A 17846-nucleotide genomic window follows, 5' to 3' on the forward strand; every position below is an offset into this window, starting at 1 on the left:
GAAAAATGTGTATTAAGCTACCTGTTAATTTCCAGCACTTTAGCAGTGATTATACTGGCTATGGCTGTTCAGCAACATCTGGAAGACTAATTTTTTAAAGGAGGAAATAAAGTGTAAGAGATATTGTAATGCTGCTATGAACTAAAAATTAAAATTATTTTTGCACCTGTTCATGGAAGCACATTATTGAAACTAGCTTTTGAAGCTGAAAATGTTGGAGGCGACTGCAGAAGTTGCATAGGCTATGTCTGACAACTGTAATTTTTGCACTAAACGTTGGATCAAGTTTGTTCAAATAAATATTTTTCTGTATTAAGCATTCTTTGATATGTATCTGCAATAGTAAATGTTTGTTTACAAAATGTATATACTGTTCCAATCAATCATCTCTGGTTAACTATAAAAAGTAGACCTGCTAGTTCCTCTTTTGAGTCTTTTATGATCAAATGTTCTCTTTATACACATTTGATCATAAAATAACCTGTCTGCTACCACAGAAATGAGTGAATTGTGAAATCTATACATACAAATCTTACCAAGTTGCCTCTTTTACTGAATACTGACATTCTTCCATAGGTGGCTATCCCTTAGTTTATGGCATAATTTAACTTATTTGATCTCATAGCCAGCCTGGTTCTATAGGTACCCATGGTAGCACTCTATGAGGAGCATACACTTCAAACCATCATTCCAAATAATTTCACACACACACATCCCTTTTTTCAAAGCACTGGAATCATTAATCAGGGTTTTTGATCTGAGGCCATTGCAATTCTTTATTATGTCCTTTTCTAGAAAAACTGGGAAACGAGCTAAAATGAATTATCTATTAACTAATGTTATCCATATAGACCAGGGATCCCCAACCGCCGGTCCATGGACCAGTATCGGGCCGTAAGCATGCCAGCAACCAGGCCACACAATCAAGTAAAGCCCCATCTGTGGGATGCAGGCAGCACACAAAATCATGCACCCTCTGGTCCACAGAAAAACCTGTCTCCACAGAACCGGTCCCTGGTTCCCAAAAGGTTGGGGACCTCTGATATAGACAATGCAATTCCCATTACAGCTTGAGCTTGAGCTCCTACATATAGCAACTATTCTTGCAAAAATATGAACATTCTTAAAGATATACACATTTCTGAATCTGTGCTGTAATTCCAAAGGCAACGCCTTCCACTAGTCCTAGAATTTATCTCTACCTTAATTTCTCAGTAATTCCAATAAATTGTGGTTTTGCCCTTCACACAGAATTTGGATTTATACAAGAAACGATTCAACTAAGTATTATAGTATGTGGTGTGCACCTGAACAAAAAACATTATTTCGGGTGTTTTGATTCATGTATATAGAATGAACTGAAGCAGTTTTGTTCTAGATAGACCAAAACATTGTTCCAGTCACAAGTGATCTGGTGTGGGAGGTAAAAGAAAAATTAAGGACATTGGTGGCAGCTAAGAGCTTCTGCCAACCTAGCAGTTCGAAAGCACGTAAAAATACAAGTAGAAAAATAGGGACCGCTATGGTGGGCAGGTAACTGCGTTCCTTGCCCCTTTGGCGTCTAGTCATGCCGGCCACATGACCACGGAGACGTCCTTGGACAAGCGCTGGCTCTTCGGCTTTGAAATGGAGATGAGCACCGGCCCCTAGAGTCGGAAACAACTAGCACGCATGTGCGGGGGAACCTTTACCTTTTTTAAGAGCATTGGTGGCATGAGAAAGGGAAAGGTACTAGGAATATATTGGTAGGAGCATGATACCAGCACTAACTTACTTGCCCTGTGAAATCACTTATGATTTTTCTGAATTTTGTTTGAAACCTAGAATACCCAAAGCATTCCAAGTTTTGTTCTGCTGTTCCAATGAATGTGAAATGCAATCCAAATTATTTTTGGACTGCAGCCCTTGAAATGCCATGAGAAACAGCTTAGAAAATAACCCTAAGCAATTTTCCTCATTAGGCACTCAACAGACCAAAAGCTTTTCTGCAAAAATGCTGCAAATGGTTGGGATCACTTAAAAACGTTTTCAGTAATCTCAGCCAATAGGTTGAGAGGCTTTGTAACATCACTCAAAAGCAGTAATTTATTGTTGAAAATTGGAAACCAATAGTTGACCTTTACAACACTTGCAGCCATTTTCTGAATGAATTGCAAATTTTCATGTTGAGTACTATGTCTGAGTCACATTCAGTTGATGTAACTTATCTAGAATATAACAACTTGGAGAATTTGTTCACTTCCATCCAAAACGTGCATATTAACACTGAATTAGTCATCCTCTTCTACATGTTCTCACATCACCTTATCAATAAGAAAACAAGGTACTGAAATAATTTATCTGATCTAAAAAAATAATCCACCAACTTAGTTTAAAATGGAACAGATGACCACTTAATCTTAAATACATTTGAACTAGAAACTAAGTATTGAATATTCTCACATAATCTAACTATGTTAGCACCTACAAACATTTCTAGAAGAGAATGGAGAAAGTGCCATATGATGCAGGAGTCGATTTGAATTGGCTAATATTTGAACTCTTCTGACTCTAAAACATCCACAATTTGTGCTGCTGCAGGACGGTTTCTTGGATCTTCCATAGTACACAAGGAGAAAAGCTCAACAGTCCTTTGATATGAAGGGCCCAGCTCTTCCATACTGATTGGTGGACGAGTTCCAAGTGCTGCATAATAGGCATCATCATCAAAGTCAGCTTCATCAAAAGAAGCATCTGGAAATATATTAGAAATGGGTCAAAAGCCATTTTCAAGAAACCATCACAAATTGCTAAGGGAAAATGATTATATTCAACATTCAAATTGCCCAGAAACAGTACTGATTGCTGATTTTCCAGTGACCAGGGTTTGATCACAGAGTTCTATTTATTAATCAAATTTATATACTTCCCTATTTCACTGAAGGCAACTCTGGGCAGTGCACAATAGATAAGAAACAACAAAAACAGTGAATACAAATATATAAAAATGTCAGTAATAGGTATCCTAACAACTCAAAATTCAGTCAAAGTGGAGGGAAATTAAATGCCCCCCCTAAACAATGGAGCCATCTTGCCAAATTTCCAGCTTTGTGGAAGCCCCATACCTGGTCAGATAACCAAGTCTTGAGGGCAAAAGTCTATGGAGATTCTGTCATCCAGGATATGGTTATCCCAAAGGTGCTTTTTCAAGAGACAACTGGACTTTGTTTTTCTTTGAAGGCATTTTGCTTTTCATCCAAGAAGTTTCTTCAGCAATGACTGGATGGTGGGGAATGGAAGGATTTGTATTCCTTGCAGACAGCTGGTCATTTGCATTCTTTTAGAGTTATTGAGGCCACTTGTCTTCAGGATCACCTGAATAGTGCTAATGGGTGTGGGGAGCCTTCTTGGAACTGCTGAAAGGACTGTATTGTGGAGCTGTGCTTTCTGTAGGATTTTTTCTGCCCTGTGCCCCTTCACTGTTGAAGACAGATGCAGGTGTTGGGGATGGGTTTGTTGTCTGCATCTCAAACTGAAGCGCAAATAGTTCCTGCTTCAGTTTGAGATGCAGACAACAAAGACTCCTTGGATGATCAGCGAAATGTCTTCAAAGAAAACCAAGAAAGTCCAGTTGCCTCTTGAAAAGCATCTTTGGGACAACCATGACCTGGATGATTGAGAATCTCCACAGACTGTTTATTCAAGCTTTTCTCAAGTTTAATGGCATTTTACGTATTTATATTATTTTTTGCTATTATTCTTGATTGCCATGTTGACAGACAGGTAAAATATACATTGTACTAAATGAAACTTAAAATATTTTAGAAGACTACAGCGTAACCCCACATTTCCTTACATTTTAAAAAAATTCCATGCTGGATTAAACTTCTAACATATTTGGCATAAGTTCAATGGCTAAAATCAGCTCAAGATCATACAAGATTTGGTTCAGCAGCTAACTTTACCAGTAAATTCACCGACTGAGCAATTTGTGAGTTGCAGACAGCTCTGTTGTCCCATTTGTTTTTCCCCAGAAGGTCAAACTGGCCATTTTGTATGGATGTAAAAAAGAAGGTTCTGCTAAATGTAACATTCTGCATCTTACCGACATCTTATTTTAGCCCACCTACCCCAATGATGTCATCCCTATGTTAATGCAGGCCTGAGACTAAAATAAAAAATAAAATTAAGTTAACCCACCATCCCACCTGCCAAATTATTAAGAATATTTAGACGCACCATCATCATCCTCTCCAAGCAGATTAAGATGAGGTATGGAAAGTGTCATCATCTCCCACAAAGTCAGCCCAAGTGCAAAGATATCAGCTTTGTCAGTGATAATGCCATCTTTTTCTAGGGCTTCTTTGGGTTTCCAGGGCTCAGTGCCAATGTACTCAGCTTCTGGATCACTCACTGAACAAAAACAAATTATAGTTACAAACTAAGAGCCACCTTCAGGATTTAGTGCAAGTCTCTCAAAAAGCAACGATGTTAAAGCAGTTGTAAAAACCAAGGAAAAGAAAGCCAAGAACAGTTAGTGTCACAGTAATCATTGTGAAAAGAATCTATCCTTTCATTTCTAAAATTCCTTAAAACCAACTAGGGCTGAAAAAATCTGCTTGGTAAAATCTTGATAGTCACAATAGTTGATGAGCAGGATTTATTTATCTAACTAATGTATAAAGCTGCCCATTGCACAAGCAAGTGATTGGAGGAAATGGTATTCTGTAGCATGTACAACTCTAATTACAATTCAATAGGCTCTCAGATCCATCAGAATACTTCCAGAGGAATTGTGTATAGCCTCATCCTACAATTGCAATTCTTTCCCACATGATAAGTAAATTAGAATACTAGAATGAGAATTTCTCTTCCTGCTTCCTGTAAGATTTATATGCTCCAGCAGCTGGAAGCAGCCAAGAAGAATAAAGGGAGCTTGGCACTGGGAACCAAGAGACATATTACAATCCCATTTCTTGATTTATGTAGAACATTTATCTTATATTCCTGTCCTGAAAGAACTGCATTGTTTTGGGTCCATTTTTTTTGCTTTTCTAGTTTAAGTTCAGAAACCTCAAAGAAACAATATTCAAAAATATTTCTATATTTCACACAGATAAGATCTCAAGTATTTTGCTCTCCCTTCAGGTAGAAGGAAATATGCATGAAATGAACATAGCAGCTCTGGTTTATTTCCAAACGAGGATGGCCAAACTGTTTATTGTCCATTGTAAAACAGATCACAAAAGCAACTCTTGACTTTAACAATAGAATTCCTTTTAAGGATTCAGCAGTGTGGCAGGAAGGTTGACTGATGAGCACCATAGCACAGAGGTCACCATTTCCTAATACAGTGGACAGAAATAAGACCTGAAGCTGATTTTCAGTGAAAGGGGGGGAAAAGAACACTAAATATTCAACATACCCATCATATTTTCATCTAGAGGCAAAGAGACACCCACATCACAAATCTTTATTGATTCAAAGTCACCTTTAATGACAACATTAGAAGATTTTATGTCACCATGAAGCAATTTTTTGTCATTGTGAAGATACTGAAAATCAAAAGAGAAGGATTTTATTTACAAAAGAATTGTAGGCTTTGCTGTTTTTGATCAACCCTTAAGTGCCCTTTTTCAATTTGTATAGCCTACCTTCAAGCCCCTTGCCATGTGCAGCGCTACTTTGAGAATGGTGGCAGCTGGAAAAGGTTTCTTCTGCTTTTCATTTCTTTCTTCAATCAAGTCATTCAGGGACTTCTCCCCACCATATTCCATAGCAAGACACATACTTCCATCTTTGGCCTCAGTGAATGCACGAAACCCTTCAAAACGCACACTTAAGAATTCATCAGTGTCCCCAGAAACAACATTTCATTTATTTCCAGGGTAATTCAAACTTTAAATGGGCCAGGACACTTTTTATAATTCTCCAAATATTTTTCAATCCAAGTATTCACTCCAAAATAATGCTAAAAGAGCTTTAAGAAAACTATGATGGTACCTAAGAAAGACTAACAGAACAATAGGAATTGTTGCAGGATCCAATCTGGGTCTGTCACAGATGAGAAGTTTAGTCTCCCAAGTTTTTGGAGTCATTCTAGAGCCCATCCTCAGGGAACTTCTCTCTGAAATGTGTGCTTTGGGCTATTCTATGCGTAGGTATCAGATAAATACTATGCATAGAATAGCCCAAAGCACACTTTCTGGTGAGAGAGAAGTTTCCTGAGGATGGGCTCCAGCAAGGTTCGGAAAGCTCAGAAGAGTAAACCTCTGGTCCCAGTGACCAACCCAGATTGGATCCTGCAACATAATTCTGGGACACTTACATATGCCTTCATTTATAATAGGACTTGTCCTTTACATCAGTACAGCTTGCTTATATCTACTTGAGGACATTTCTCTATATTTAGCCAGGTAGAGCCATGGAATCTTCAATTAAATAGGCTCACAAATATGAATAAGTATCTTCCACCTTCCCCGCATAATCTTACCCACAATGTTTGGGTGCTGAAGGTTTTTTAGAATATTAGCTTCTTCATTCAGTCTCTTCTGATAAATACTTTGCTGGCTGGAGTTACATTTGGTATTTATTTTTTTTACAGCCCAGGGAGAGCAAGAGATCCCTCTAGGAGACCTAGGAAAAATGGGATTTAGTTAAAAAAGTGGGTATAGATAAACTAAGTAGCTAACACTACTGTATATGAAATATCATTTCCATTATTTTAGCATGGCTCAGACTGCAATATAACCATTGCTGAGAATTAGTTCTCAGTTCCTATAAGAAGCACTTTGGGCATTTTTTTACCTGCCAAGGAATGCTTTGCACAAATAAATCAAATATTTTAAAATAGCTTTCCTTTGATAGTTCAGAAAGCAAATTATTAGTTTTCTTCTGAGCCTCCAGTACTATTAGGATTTTTTTTAAAAAAAAAACATTTTTCCATCACTTGCCAAAACCAATGTTATATCTGGTTCAAGATCAATAATTAACTGAAGCTTATACCTCTGTCTCAAAATATCTAAACTCCTCTTAATAAGCTATTCCAGGGTAACACAGTTGGTAACAAATTACAAGCAGAAAGCAGGAATAAGTCAGGCTATCATATCCGAATTGCAGAGCAGACATAAGACAATCTGACACTTTAGAAAAATCCAGATTTATTGTGCTTGTAACAATCAATTAGTAGGCTCAGAGTTAAATCACTTTTTTTCAATTTTGCTAAGTGGTCTATGCTGTGATGTTTTAGAAATCTTAGTATGTTGGAATATATCAATTAAGATAACATACCGTTTCATAAGGTAAACATTGACACCAGTTCCATATCCCAGTTTTCGCATGAAGGGAGAAGCTGGAATAGATAGTGTAGATGAAGTACTTTGTCCTATATTGGGGGGGAAAAAGCCGTTTATGTTATATGAAACAATTTTGTTACCAAAATTGCAAAAATGGTTTTTCTAACTCAGTAACCAAGACCAGACTTGATCAAGTATTTTGTGCACAATCTGATATCGATTCTTTGAATTTTTGACATGTAGAGATGTCATACTGTTTCTCTCTCTAAGAACGTTCTGAAGAATATATCCTATAACTTTGTTTTTTAAAAGGAACCCACCTATTTCAATTCCTACCATATATCAGGCAACTTGGAGTCAGTATTCTCTCTTCACATTCACTATCATGGAAGCAGGAGGGAACATAAAGTGATAGCCATGGAAACAAAAAAGTTATTCTCTCCTAATTCTGCAAACCTTTCTATTTAAAAATAATTTACACTCAAATCTTGTATTCTATATTTGGATAAGAAGTATTTAGAGTAAGTTTACAAATTTATTCCTGCCCCAAATCCATCTTTCTCTCACCCTTTAGAATAAACATTCATTGCATCCTCCTCTGCCAACAGCAATACTGTATGTTACTGGTAGGAGCTGAGTTATCAATTCCTTGCAGACATTTTCTGCCATAGATTTTCCTCCCCCACCCACCCCAGTACAAATCCATGTGAGCTCTTCACTTCTTCAGAGGGGAATACTGTGTGCTAAGAGCTATATTCACCTTTAAGTCATGTACTACCATATTTTTCAACAACAAAAGCCTTGCTCAGAATCAAAGATTTTTCCTAATATGTTTGACCACTTATAACTATAAACTGACCAATTTATGAAGTCAAATTAACCAATGACCCTAAAGTTGCCCCCACATCTTCACCAAGTACAGCCTCACCGGATTTCCTTCTTGTTCCTTCTAGCTTACGAGGAGTCTTGAAAGCAGCTTCTGCAGCCATAGCTAAAGATTTTTCTGCAGGAAAAAGTGGGAAGCATTTTTAATTGTAATTCAGAGAATTGGAAGCCCACTCAATGCAGGAATACAGATTAAAGCAGATGACTGTCACTCTCTGGCTTAGGGAGCCCAGAGGTAAAATTATTCTCTATTAATAATAAGAAACACTGTAAGAATATATCAAATAATTTAATAACTAAGGGCCTGCAGAATGAGGAAAGCAGCGGTTAGGCCAGATGTTCCCTCCTCTCAGACCGTTAAGAGTCAGGGTCTCCCTCTTCCCAATTGGACGCCAGGAGAGGAGCATCCAATTCAGCGCGTGTAAGGAATCGCAGGAAGCTGTTTTCTGCGGTCCACAGGCCCCAAGCACAGACTTTCACGACGGAGCTAGCAGGGTAAGAGACAGGATCAAAAAAAAAAATCTCACGGAAAAAGACGCGCCACCGTTAACGAGGAAGGTGCCAATACGACCCCAGCAGTTTCCGCCACCGTTTGAATCTCTGCTGGCGCTTGCGTAAACAGAACGTTAATCGGGGGCGGGGCAAAGGGGAACGGACCAATAGGAGATTCGGGACACGCCGCGAACGAATTGGAAGAGTGGCTCGGTTCTCTGTCTTGTGGACAGCCGGCGCGTTCTCGGAGAAGGGAAAACAGCAGCTGAACGAGAATTAGGATTTCAGCAACAGATAGACTGTCACTGGACTGAGGGACCAAAAGATTACTGTCCTAGATTTTCTATAGGAGAGTTACGGGTTGTTAACAGATTAAGAAAGCACCAGAAATATATATAAGAAAAGATTGGCGCCAATCCTGCGCACTTAAGTACAGTACCGAAGTAACAAACCTCATACAGTACTTTATTATGTCGAGCTGGTTTACTCACTACAATCGAGCTAAATAAAGTCGCTTTATGGGTGAGATGGGGGGGCATATAAAATAATGGCCGTACCAATTCGAAAAGGCTAAGGGAAGTAAGACGGGTTAGTATTTGGATGAGATTCCCCAGGAATGTCAAGGTTATTGACTGGAATGGGAAGGTTTTTTTTAAAAAAAAACGGAGGAAGGAGACGTCAAACACTTCACAATACTGTATCAAACAACTTGGATTTATCCAGGAAATCATCAGGGTTCATGGAGGAGTCAATGTCATATAATAGCAGTATTGTATATCCATGTCATAAATGGTTTATGTTCTTAGTGTGTAGCTGAATTAGCAAATCATTCAACAGATTAGGTTAAAGCTGGCAGTCAAAATGTTTGAAAGCATACAATCATAAATGTATTAATTCTGACTATCTGAAGTAGTAATGAAAATAGGTTGAAGCTGATATTGGTGAGGTTAGTCTTGCTTTTCAATCCCACTGCTTTCAAAGAAATCCATGTACTAATTCTATCAAAAAGTAGGATATAAAAAAATAACAGGGTTGGAAAGGACTTTGGAGGTCTTCTAGTTCAGAGATCCCCAACCTTTTGGGCACCAGGGACCAGTTCTGTGGAGAAAGGTTTTTCCACATTGGAGTGTGTGGTTTTGGGTACTGCCTGCATTCCACGGATGGGGTTTTGCTTGTTTGTGTAGACTGGTTACTGGCATGCCAGTAGACCGGTTACTGGACTGGGGGTTGGGGACCCCTGTTCTAGTTCAACACCCTGCTCAAGGGTGTTGAGCATTTCGGTCAAACAGTTGTCTAGCCTCTTGAAAACCTCTAGTGTTGGAGCACCCATAACTTCTGGAGTTAATACAACCCAGGTGGCCAGAAAGGCCCAACAGAGGCTTCACTTTCTCAGGGTGTTGTGGAAGAACAGGGTAGAACAATGGCTTATGACCCTCTTTTACCAGTCTACTATAGAGAGCGTCCTCTCGTATGGTATTGTGGTTTGGTATGCTGGTCTGACAGGAAGGCATTACAGAGGGTGGTGAGCACAGCACAAGACATTGTGGGCTGTTCCCTGACACCACTGGATGACATCGCCAGGGCTCACTGCCTTGGAAGAGTGAGGAAAATTCTCAGGGATGACTGACACCCTGGATGGTATCTCTTTACTCTTCTACCATTGGGTAGGAGATATAGGAGTATAGCCAGCCGCACCAACAGGCTGAAAAACAGCTTTTATGCATGGGCTGTTAGGCTTTTGAACAGGAAATAATTTTTATAAACTTTATGCATAATTGACTTGCGAGGCCGGTGTGTTGTGCAATTAGTTCACATGGTGTAGTAAGATGGAGGGTTTGTGTCACTGTAAGTTGGGGTGGGTGGGGGCACGAAGGGAGGCTCAGCCAATCTCAATGTATACATGGTTATACTTTGACAATAAAGGTTCATTCATTCGAAAACCTCTAGTGTTGGAGCATCCATAACTTCTGGAGTAAGCTGTTCCACTGATCAATTGTTCTCACTGCCAGGAAATTTCTCCTAAATTCTATTAAAATCTCTAATAATTTTCCACACGTTACTTCTCGCTTCTCAGATGCTTTGGAGAATATGTTGACCTCTTCTCTGTAACAGCTCCTCAAGTATTGGAAAACTGCTATCATGTCACCCCTAGTCCTTCTCTTTGTTAGACTAGACTGGGGTAGGCAACCTTGGCTCTTTTATGACTTGTGGACTGGTTGGTTCAAGAATTCTAGGTATTGGAGTCCACAAGTCATAAAAGAGCCAAAGTTGCCAACCCCTGGAGTACACATACCTAGTTTCCACAACATTCATTGTACAGTTTAGCGTCCAGATCCCTTATCATCTTTGTTGCTCTTCCCTCTTTTTAAGAGTCTCAACATCTTTTGTACAATGGTGACCAGAACTGGACACAGTATTCCAAGTGTAGTCTTACCAGTGCAGTATAAAGCGGTGCTATCACTTCACTGATTTTGATACTGTTCGTCTATTGATGCAGCCTAGGACTACATTGGCTTTTTTGGCAGCTGCAGCACATTGCTTTCTCATATTTAAATGATTGTCCACTAGATCCTTCTCAGTCACTACCATTGAGCCATGTACTACCTATTCTATACTGTGCATTTTATTTTTTCTGCCTAAGTGTAAGACTTGTGTTCAAGTTTTGTCAAGTTCCTTCTATATCTCGAGCCTATCTTATAAAGTGTTGATTATTCCTGCCAGTTTGGTATTGTCTGCAAATTAGATATGTTTGTCTTCTATCCTCCCCCCTCCCTATTGGTTATGAAGCTGTTGAAGAGTACTGGACCAGTACAAGCAGCAGAATTGGATTGTTAGACTCGCTTTTTCTCTAGCAACTAAAAATATGTTCTCTAAATATTACCACCCCCAATATTAGCCCCACCATCTATGCAGAAAGTTGGACTCAAGTCACAGGATATATTGAGCCACAAGTCAACTGATAGGATAGCACATTTTATCAAGCCAATTTGTGCAGTTAGTTAACAGTCATCTTTTCAGTAAAAGAAAAGTTAATCAGTTAAATATAATGTACATTTTCAATTTTAAGCCAGCCTCCTATTAGGATCACACACAGAGACACACAAACACTATGCAGGTACTATAACTTTAATTATAGGAAATAAAGGATTCCCGTTATAAAAGAAAGTGAAGTAGCTTTAATTACTGCACTGTACAGCAGAACATAAAAAACTCGGTCCCACGCTCTTATTAACGTATCACCAAATCCGCATACAGTAGCGTTTGGTGGACCAACTGGATGTTCTACGCAGAGCAAATGGGAAAGAGGCTATCAGGAACTGAATGAAAAATGGTGGCGGGGTAGAAAAAAAGCAGGAATATATTCAATTGCAGTGAATTCGAGGAATAAAGACAACAGTTGGAAGGTCCCTTCTAGAGCTATGATTCTATGATATATAACCGCCCACTAAATAATTTTCAAATTCCATCGGTACACTGAAAGCAAGCTGTTTTTCAAGAAGCAGAGCAGGAGAGAAGGGGAATGACCTCTGAATCACAAAGGAAGAGCCAGAACCAATCCCAGGGACTCAGCTTCATCCAAGATGGCGGCGCGCCGAAAGGGAAGAGAGAGGGGGAGGGGAAAGAGGCGTTCGGTGACATCACGGATGTGCTGATCTGGGGCTGCCCCGCGGGAGGAGGAGCAGTGAAGTACGGAAACCGGCGAGGGGTTGGAGCGGGGAGGAGGGGTTTCCTCCTCTTCCCCTGTTATTCTCGAAGCCGGGCGGGACGAGCGTACAGTGTCTATATGCGGGCGGTGCTCCTGCTCCCTGTAACAGCCTAGCCTGGGAAAGGTAGGCGATACGGACTGGGCCCTTTTCTGCATAGCGGATCCGTCTGATGTCGCTGCTAACCATGGCCGGTTACGAGTACGTGAACGCCGAGCAACTCGCCGGCTTTGATAAGTACAAGGTGAGACGATGGGTTTCCGCAGGCTTTTCCGAAGGAGGGAAAGAGCTGCTGGGTTGCGGGGAAGGAGATGCCCTGGGCTGCTGGAGGGCGACGGGAGGTATCCCCTCGGGGAAGACACGCGGTGCTTGGATAGCTCAGCGGCGGCGCAGCTTCTTTACCTGCAGGAAGCAGTCGTTCCCCGTCATTGCTTCTCTTTCCTCCACTCACCGGATGAATTAGCCTGCAGTTCCCATTGCCGCTAAGCTGAATGGTGAGATGAGTGAGGCTGATGGGAACTGTAGTCCACCGTGGACGAAGGCCCGCTACTTGGAATAAAGGAGGCCTATTTCTGGTTGAAAATTTGGGGTTATGGCACAGACGGTGTTTGGAGTGTCTCCATCTGCCCACCTCGTGGATCATTTCAGAGCCGTGACTCAGAGTTAGTAAAGGTTCCTCTGTGACATCCATTTATTATTATTTTATGGTTGTCAAGAAGATGCTTTTGAAGAGGTGCTTTCACTAAATGGCCATGTAATATTTTCCTTTACTGTCTTTTGAAAATGGAATATGTGCATGACAAAGAATTTATAATTTTGACTCTATGATATCCTTGAATTATAAGCTGAGTCTTCTTCCTAGGATATAGTGACAAAAAGAGAGTTAGGATCCAGTAGCTGTCAAGTAATATCTGCTTGTTCCAACTTCCCAAGATAAACTATGGCAGTGGGAATTGTTTAACTCTACTGGTAACTTTGCTGATTTCTTTTTAGGCATGGCATATAGAGTTTAGTCACAAAGCTAAGTCTTTTCAGTAGGTTCTCTTTGATTACTGCCACATAGAAACATAGAAAACTGATGGCAGAAAAAGATCTAGTGGTCCATTTAGTCTCCCCTTTGAGTTTGTTTTTTGTTTTTTAATTTATTCATTTATTTTAATTATTTTTATATTGTATATTTAATTTTTGTTGAATGATGGATATTGCTTATCATGTTTGAGACTTTTAGTATTGCCCTCACTTCTGCGATTTTTATGCCTTCTTTAGCCACAAAAAACAGGTATTTGACTCTGAGCATGTGTATCCTTTCTTTATACAAACCAATCAGGCTGCACAGCAAAGTTGAGGTGTTTCAAATACTGCCAGTTAACAAAGTTGGGTGTAAAGTGTTGGATTAGCAGTGGGAAGATCCAGATTCAAGCCCATGCTCAATCATGGAAAGTCATTAAATGATTTGGCCAATTGTTTTCTCAGGCCAACTATCTCACAGTACTTGTTGGGATAAAAGGAAATAGTTTTCCCCCTCCCCAAGCTCCTGGCAGATGACAAATATAAATTTTATAAATGAAATAGATGCAAAGAAATTCCCATGGGTGAGTGACCTGAACTGAGCAATGCACATTGTAAGAGTAAGAAAATCGTCTGAATATTTAATTGCTCTTAATAGTGAAATGAATGAATGTCACAAAAACACCTTTTCATCTACCTGCTTGTAGATTTTTCTGACTCTTTCATTACTTCTTTCTTAAAAGCATAGGGTAATTGGTTTCAGCCATTATAATGAGTACAAGGAAATTGTATACAACAATTATCCCCTTTGTTTCTTTGCAGAGGACTCTGGCTGTACTTTTTCTTTGTGTGTATGGATAAAGAGATGACTTCTTTTTAGTTTTGCAGATTTTGAGGTTTCCTCAACATATAGAATCCTTTCTTTTCCTTCTCTGTAAAGGAACTTCTGGCTACAAAATTAACAGCCACCTTCCTCAAGTTGCATTGAAGGGAAAGATTTGGGAAATTGCTGCTACTTATGTTTTATCATCATTCTGTAACTTGCTGAGTTTTCTACTTAGACAGCTAGCCCTCTTAATTAAAAGGTAAAGGTTCCCCCACACGTGTGCTAGTCGTTTCCAACTCTAGGGGCCAGTGCTCATCTCCGTTTCAAAGCCAAAAAGCTAGCGCTTGTCCGAGGATGTCTCCATGGTCATGTGGCCGGCATGACTAGACGCCAAAGGCGCACGGAATGCTGTTACCTTCCCACTGTAGTGGTCCCTATTTTTCTACTTGCATTTTTACGTGCTTTCGAACTGCTAGGTTGGCAGAAGCTGGGACGAGTAACAGGCGCTCACTCTGTTACACGGCACTCGGGATTCGACCCGCCAAACTGCCGACCTTCTGATCGACAAGCTCAGCATCCTAACCCACTGAGCCACCGCGTCCCTTAGCCCTCTTAATTACTAGTTGCTTAATAACCATTGAAGTTATGACAGCATCAGAAACATTGCTTACAATTTAGCTTCAAAGTTACAACTACTGCACAGAAACACCCCAACACCCCATGATCATGTGATTTGGGTCACTTGACAGCTGGCTTCCATTTATGACTGACTGCAGCATCCTGTAGTCACATGACCACAATTGGTGACTTTTTCAGGTTTCTAGCAAAAAAGTCCATTCAAGACAATGGATGTGCTTAACAACATGTGATTCATTTAATGATTATATGATTCATTTAATGACCATGATGGCTCATTTTATGACCATCCTAAAAATGGTAGTGAAATCAAGTCATGTCATGTGGTGACTCATTTAATGATCACAGTGACATCTGATGGAAATTATATTTTCTTTTGTGATCATTAAATAAGGATTACTTGTAGTGTACTGCTCCCTAAAATTCCAGTAGAATATCAGATCTTCCCATTTTAATCTTGGCCTTAATGCTGAAGGAGTATGCAGAACAACCCTTTTGTATTAGAATTCTTCTCTTTGGACCATATGTACCCTTTTCTTTATCTTGAATTAGGCATCTTGCTGCATGTTAAGTTCAGTGACCTTGTATATACATTGCATTAAACTCATTTGTTTAACCTAGGTTTATTAAATAAGCCTTATTGGCAGGGCCAGCACAGCATGATAATTATAAACTATAATTTAATAACAGTGTCTGAGTTCACATTCAGAATAGATTGCTAAAACCAGCTAAATGCATGAATTAGCACAATGCATGAATCTAGCCAGTAGCTCCGCATTTCCTTTCTCTAATAAAAGTTGATCCGCTAAGACCTGTCTTAGCAGGTGGCAGCATTTTCTGACTATCTGAATTGGGAAGCTAAGTGGAGTCAGGTTTGATTAGTACTTGTGTGGGAGACCTTGTGGAAATATTGGGGGTATAAACTATATTGAGAAATGTTAAAGATATCCTAGAAGATTGATTATGTACCATCTAATCAGTGTCTACACTCAGCAGCCACATAGATTTTCTCCATGACAATTCTAGAAGAAGCCAGTGGCAATCCCATCTCTAAAGTGCTTGTAAAAAAATATGGGTGTGTTCTTGAAGTCACCAATAGTTGAACTTGACTTGGAAGAAGATATTAATTCTTCTGCTGAATCTTCCTTTGTGGAATTGCCAAGAGATAGTTATGTTCCAAACACATGATTGCATATGTTGCACAGTTATCATTTTGCAGAAAGTTGTAGATTTGTGATATCAATTTCTTAGCTTAATGAGGGATGTGAATTATTTGAATTATTCATGAGCATGAGGGAATAACGCTCAGGAAAACATCTGAGAAAATTTTCTTTGCCTAATAGGTGGAGCTATGCTTGCAAAAATGGCGCAAGTGGTTTATTCAGAATCAGATTCAAAATTCTCTCTTGGCTCTGGGAATGCTGAGGCTGCAAATCAGTTAAGTTCCCCTTTTTCAAGGTGAAACCTGTGAGCTTTTAGTTCTGATTTTCAGGAAGTTAGTCCTGACAAATTCAATTTCATAATGCTGTTACATAAAAAAAAAGTTAAGACTTTCTTGGAGCCTCTACATGGGATACAACACTTGTTTTGGACATATAGTTCTGTTATCTGAGAGAAGCTTGTTGTAATGGTTGTCTTAACTGCTGCATCATTTTGAAGGGTTTTTTATATTTTTATTTTGTTTTGTTTTTCTATGCTTGCTTGCTTTTCATCTGTTTCCCCAGGACTGTTGTATCTACTAGTTTTGCCTTTTCCCCTGTTGGACCTTTTTTGAACATAAATGTGGCAAATCTTTTCTTTTTCAATGTGTAATTAAATACATAGAACCGTTATAAGATAACATCTTTGTATTCTATTAGTTCAGGGTTGTCAAACTCAATTTCATTGAGGGCCGCATCAGCATTGCGGTTGCCCTCAGGGGGCCGGGTGGGTATGGCCAGGGTGGGCGTGGCTAGAATGTCTAAGGCCTAATGGGTGGGCATGGCCAGCTCTACATTGTTCTCATCAAGGTTGCCTATGGGGGGCCTGGGCAGAGTGGGACAGATCTGAGGGTCTCTGGGAGAAGGAGGGTCTCTGGGCCAGGGCCAAGGCAGTGGGGGCCGTTCCCTCACTGTTTCCAGGATGGCTTCACGGGCCACATGAAACCACTTCGTGGGCCGCATCTGGGCCCTGGGCCTTGTGTTTGACATGTCTGTATTAGTTTGTAAAACATTATATAATTGATTATTGGAAAGAGTGGAGCTGCATGCAAGATTTCAAGAAAAACTTTCTTAAAGATTTAATACTTCAAGGAGAAATTCTAACACCCAAATTTTTAGGGCAGGGACCTGCAACCTCTGGGCCATAGCCCACTTGTGAGCTGTTTGCCACCAGGCTACAGAAATGGCTTCTCCCCACTTATGGTTCCCCATAGTATATGGTAGAGTTGAGTGAACTTAAAAAGACTAAGAGATGCATAGACCACCACTGGCAAAAGACGAGGAACAAAGACTATTGAACACAAGCTGGAGACACTATTAGAGTCTATGACAATAAGAGCAGTGAAACCTAACTATTTGTATGCCCTTATTGCATCTGTGGTTCTGCGGACAATTGCCCAGTAGCCCTATTTCAGGGGATCTGGTCCCTCCTTAGGGTTTAGGGTTGCTATGAGGAATATCCTGCACACCTAGAAGACAATCCAGACCAGCAGGTTGGGCATGGTGCAGGGTATGTCAACCAAAGAATGTCGGATGGTACTGGGACCAGAAAATTTCTTTTCTCTACTGCAGCTCCTGCTCTTTTGAACATCCTTCCTTTGGAGATTAGAATGGCCCTTTTAAAAACTTTAAAAACCTGGCTATGTGCCAGAGGACCTGTTTCTTGGTTTTACTCACAATTATGGAATTTTTCTCAGCTGCTCTGGGTGTGTGTGTGTGTACACACATACACACATACACATGTGTACATACATACACATATACATATGTACTATTTTTATTGCTTTTAGATAAAATGTAAAGCATCTCTACGTAGTTTAAC

The 17846-nt window shown here is 39.9% G+C and overlaps 2 protein-coding genes across 2 annotated transcripts in view; one reads left to right on the forward strand and one right to left on the reverse strand.

Moving 5' to 3' along the window:
- Positions 1-1594: 1594 nt before the first annotated feature.
- PBK (PDZ binding kinase) lies at positions 1595-8761 on the reverse strand. Its single transcript, XM_081312829.1, has 8 exons — positions 8687-8761; positions 8203-8277; positions 7270-7363; positions 6473-6615; positions 5634-5803; positions 5405-5534; positions 4219-4392; positions 1595-2733 (listed from the first exon to the last, which is right to left on the reverse strand). The coding sequence occupies exons 2-8, from the start codon at positions 8261-8263 to the stop codon at positions 2528-2530; spliced, it is 978 nt and encodes a 325-aa protein (XP_081168955.1). The 5' UTR covers positions 8264-8277; positions 8687-8761; the 3' UTR covers positions 1595-2527.
- A 3591-nt stretch (positions 8762-12352) lies between these two features.
- Positions 12353-17846, forward strand: part of SELENOI (selenoprotein I) — a 51889-nt gene continuing 46395 nt past the window's right edge. Inside the window, exon 1 of the mRNA XM_081313654.1 lies at positions 12353-12599. Coding sequence (XP_081169780.1) covers positions 12528-12599 — 72 coding nt within the window. The 5' untranslated portion in view covers positions 12353-12527. The remainder of the gene's footprint in view (positions 12600-17846) is intronic.

This window comes from Vipera berus, assembly GCF_964194415.1.
Source record: "Vipera berus genome assembly, chromosome: 1".
Classification (NCBI taxonomy): Eukaryota; Metazoa; Chordata; class Lepidosauria; order Squamata; family Viperidae; genus Vipera; species Vipera berus.

Excerpts from the sequence above, each read along its gene's own strand:
- PBK (XM_081312829.1), bottom strand. The coding sequence starts at position 8,263 with ATGGCTGCAGAAGCTGCTTTCAAGACTCCTCGTAAGCTAGAAGGAACA. Across the intron at positions 7,364-8,202 it reads AGGAACAAGAAGGAAATCCG|GACAAAGTACTTCATCTACA; the intron begins GTGAGGCTGTAC and ends CCCCCAATATAG. Across the intron at positions 2,734-4,218 it reads GCTTGGAGAGGATGATGATG|ATGCTTCTTTTGATGAAGCT; the intron begins GTGCGTCTAAAT and ends ATATATTTCCAG.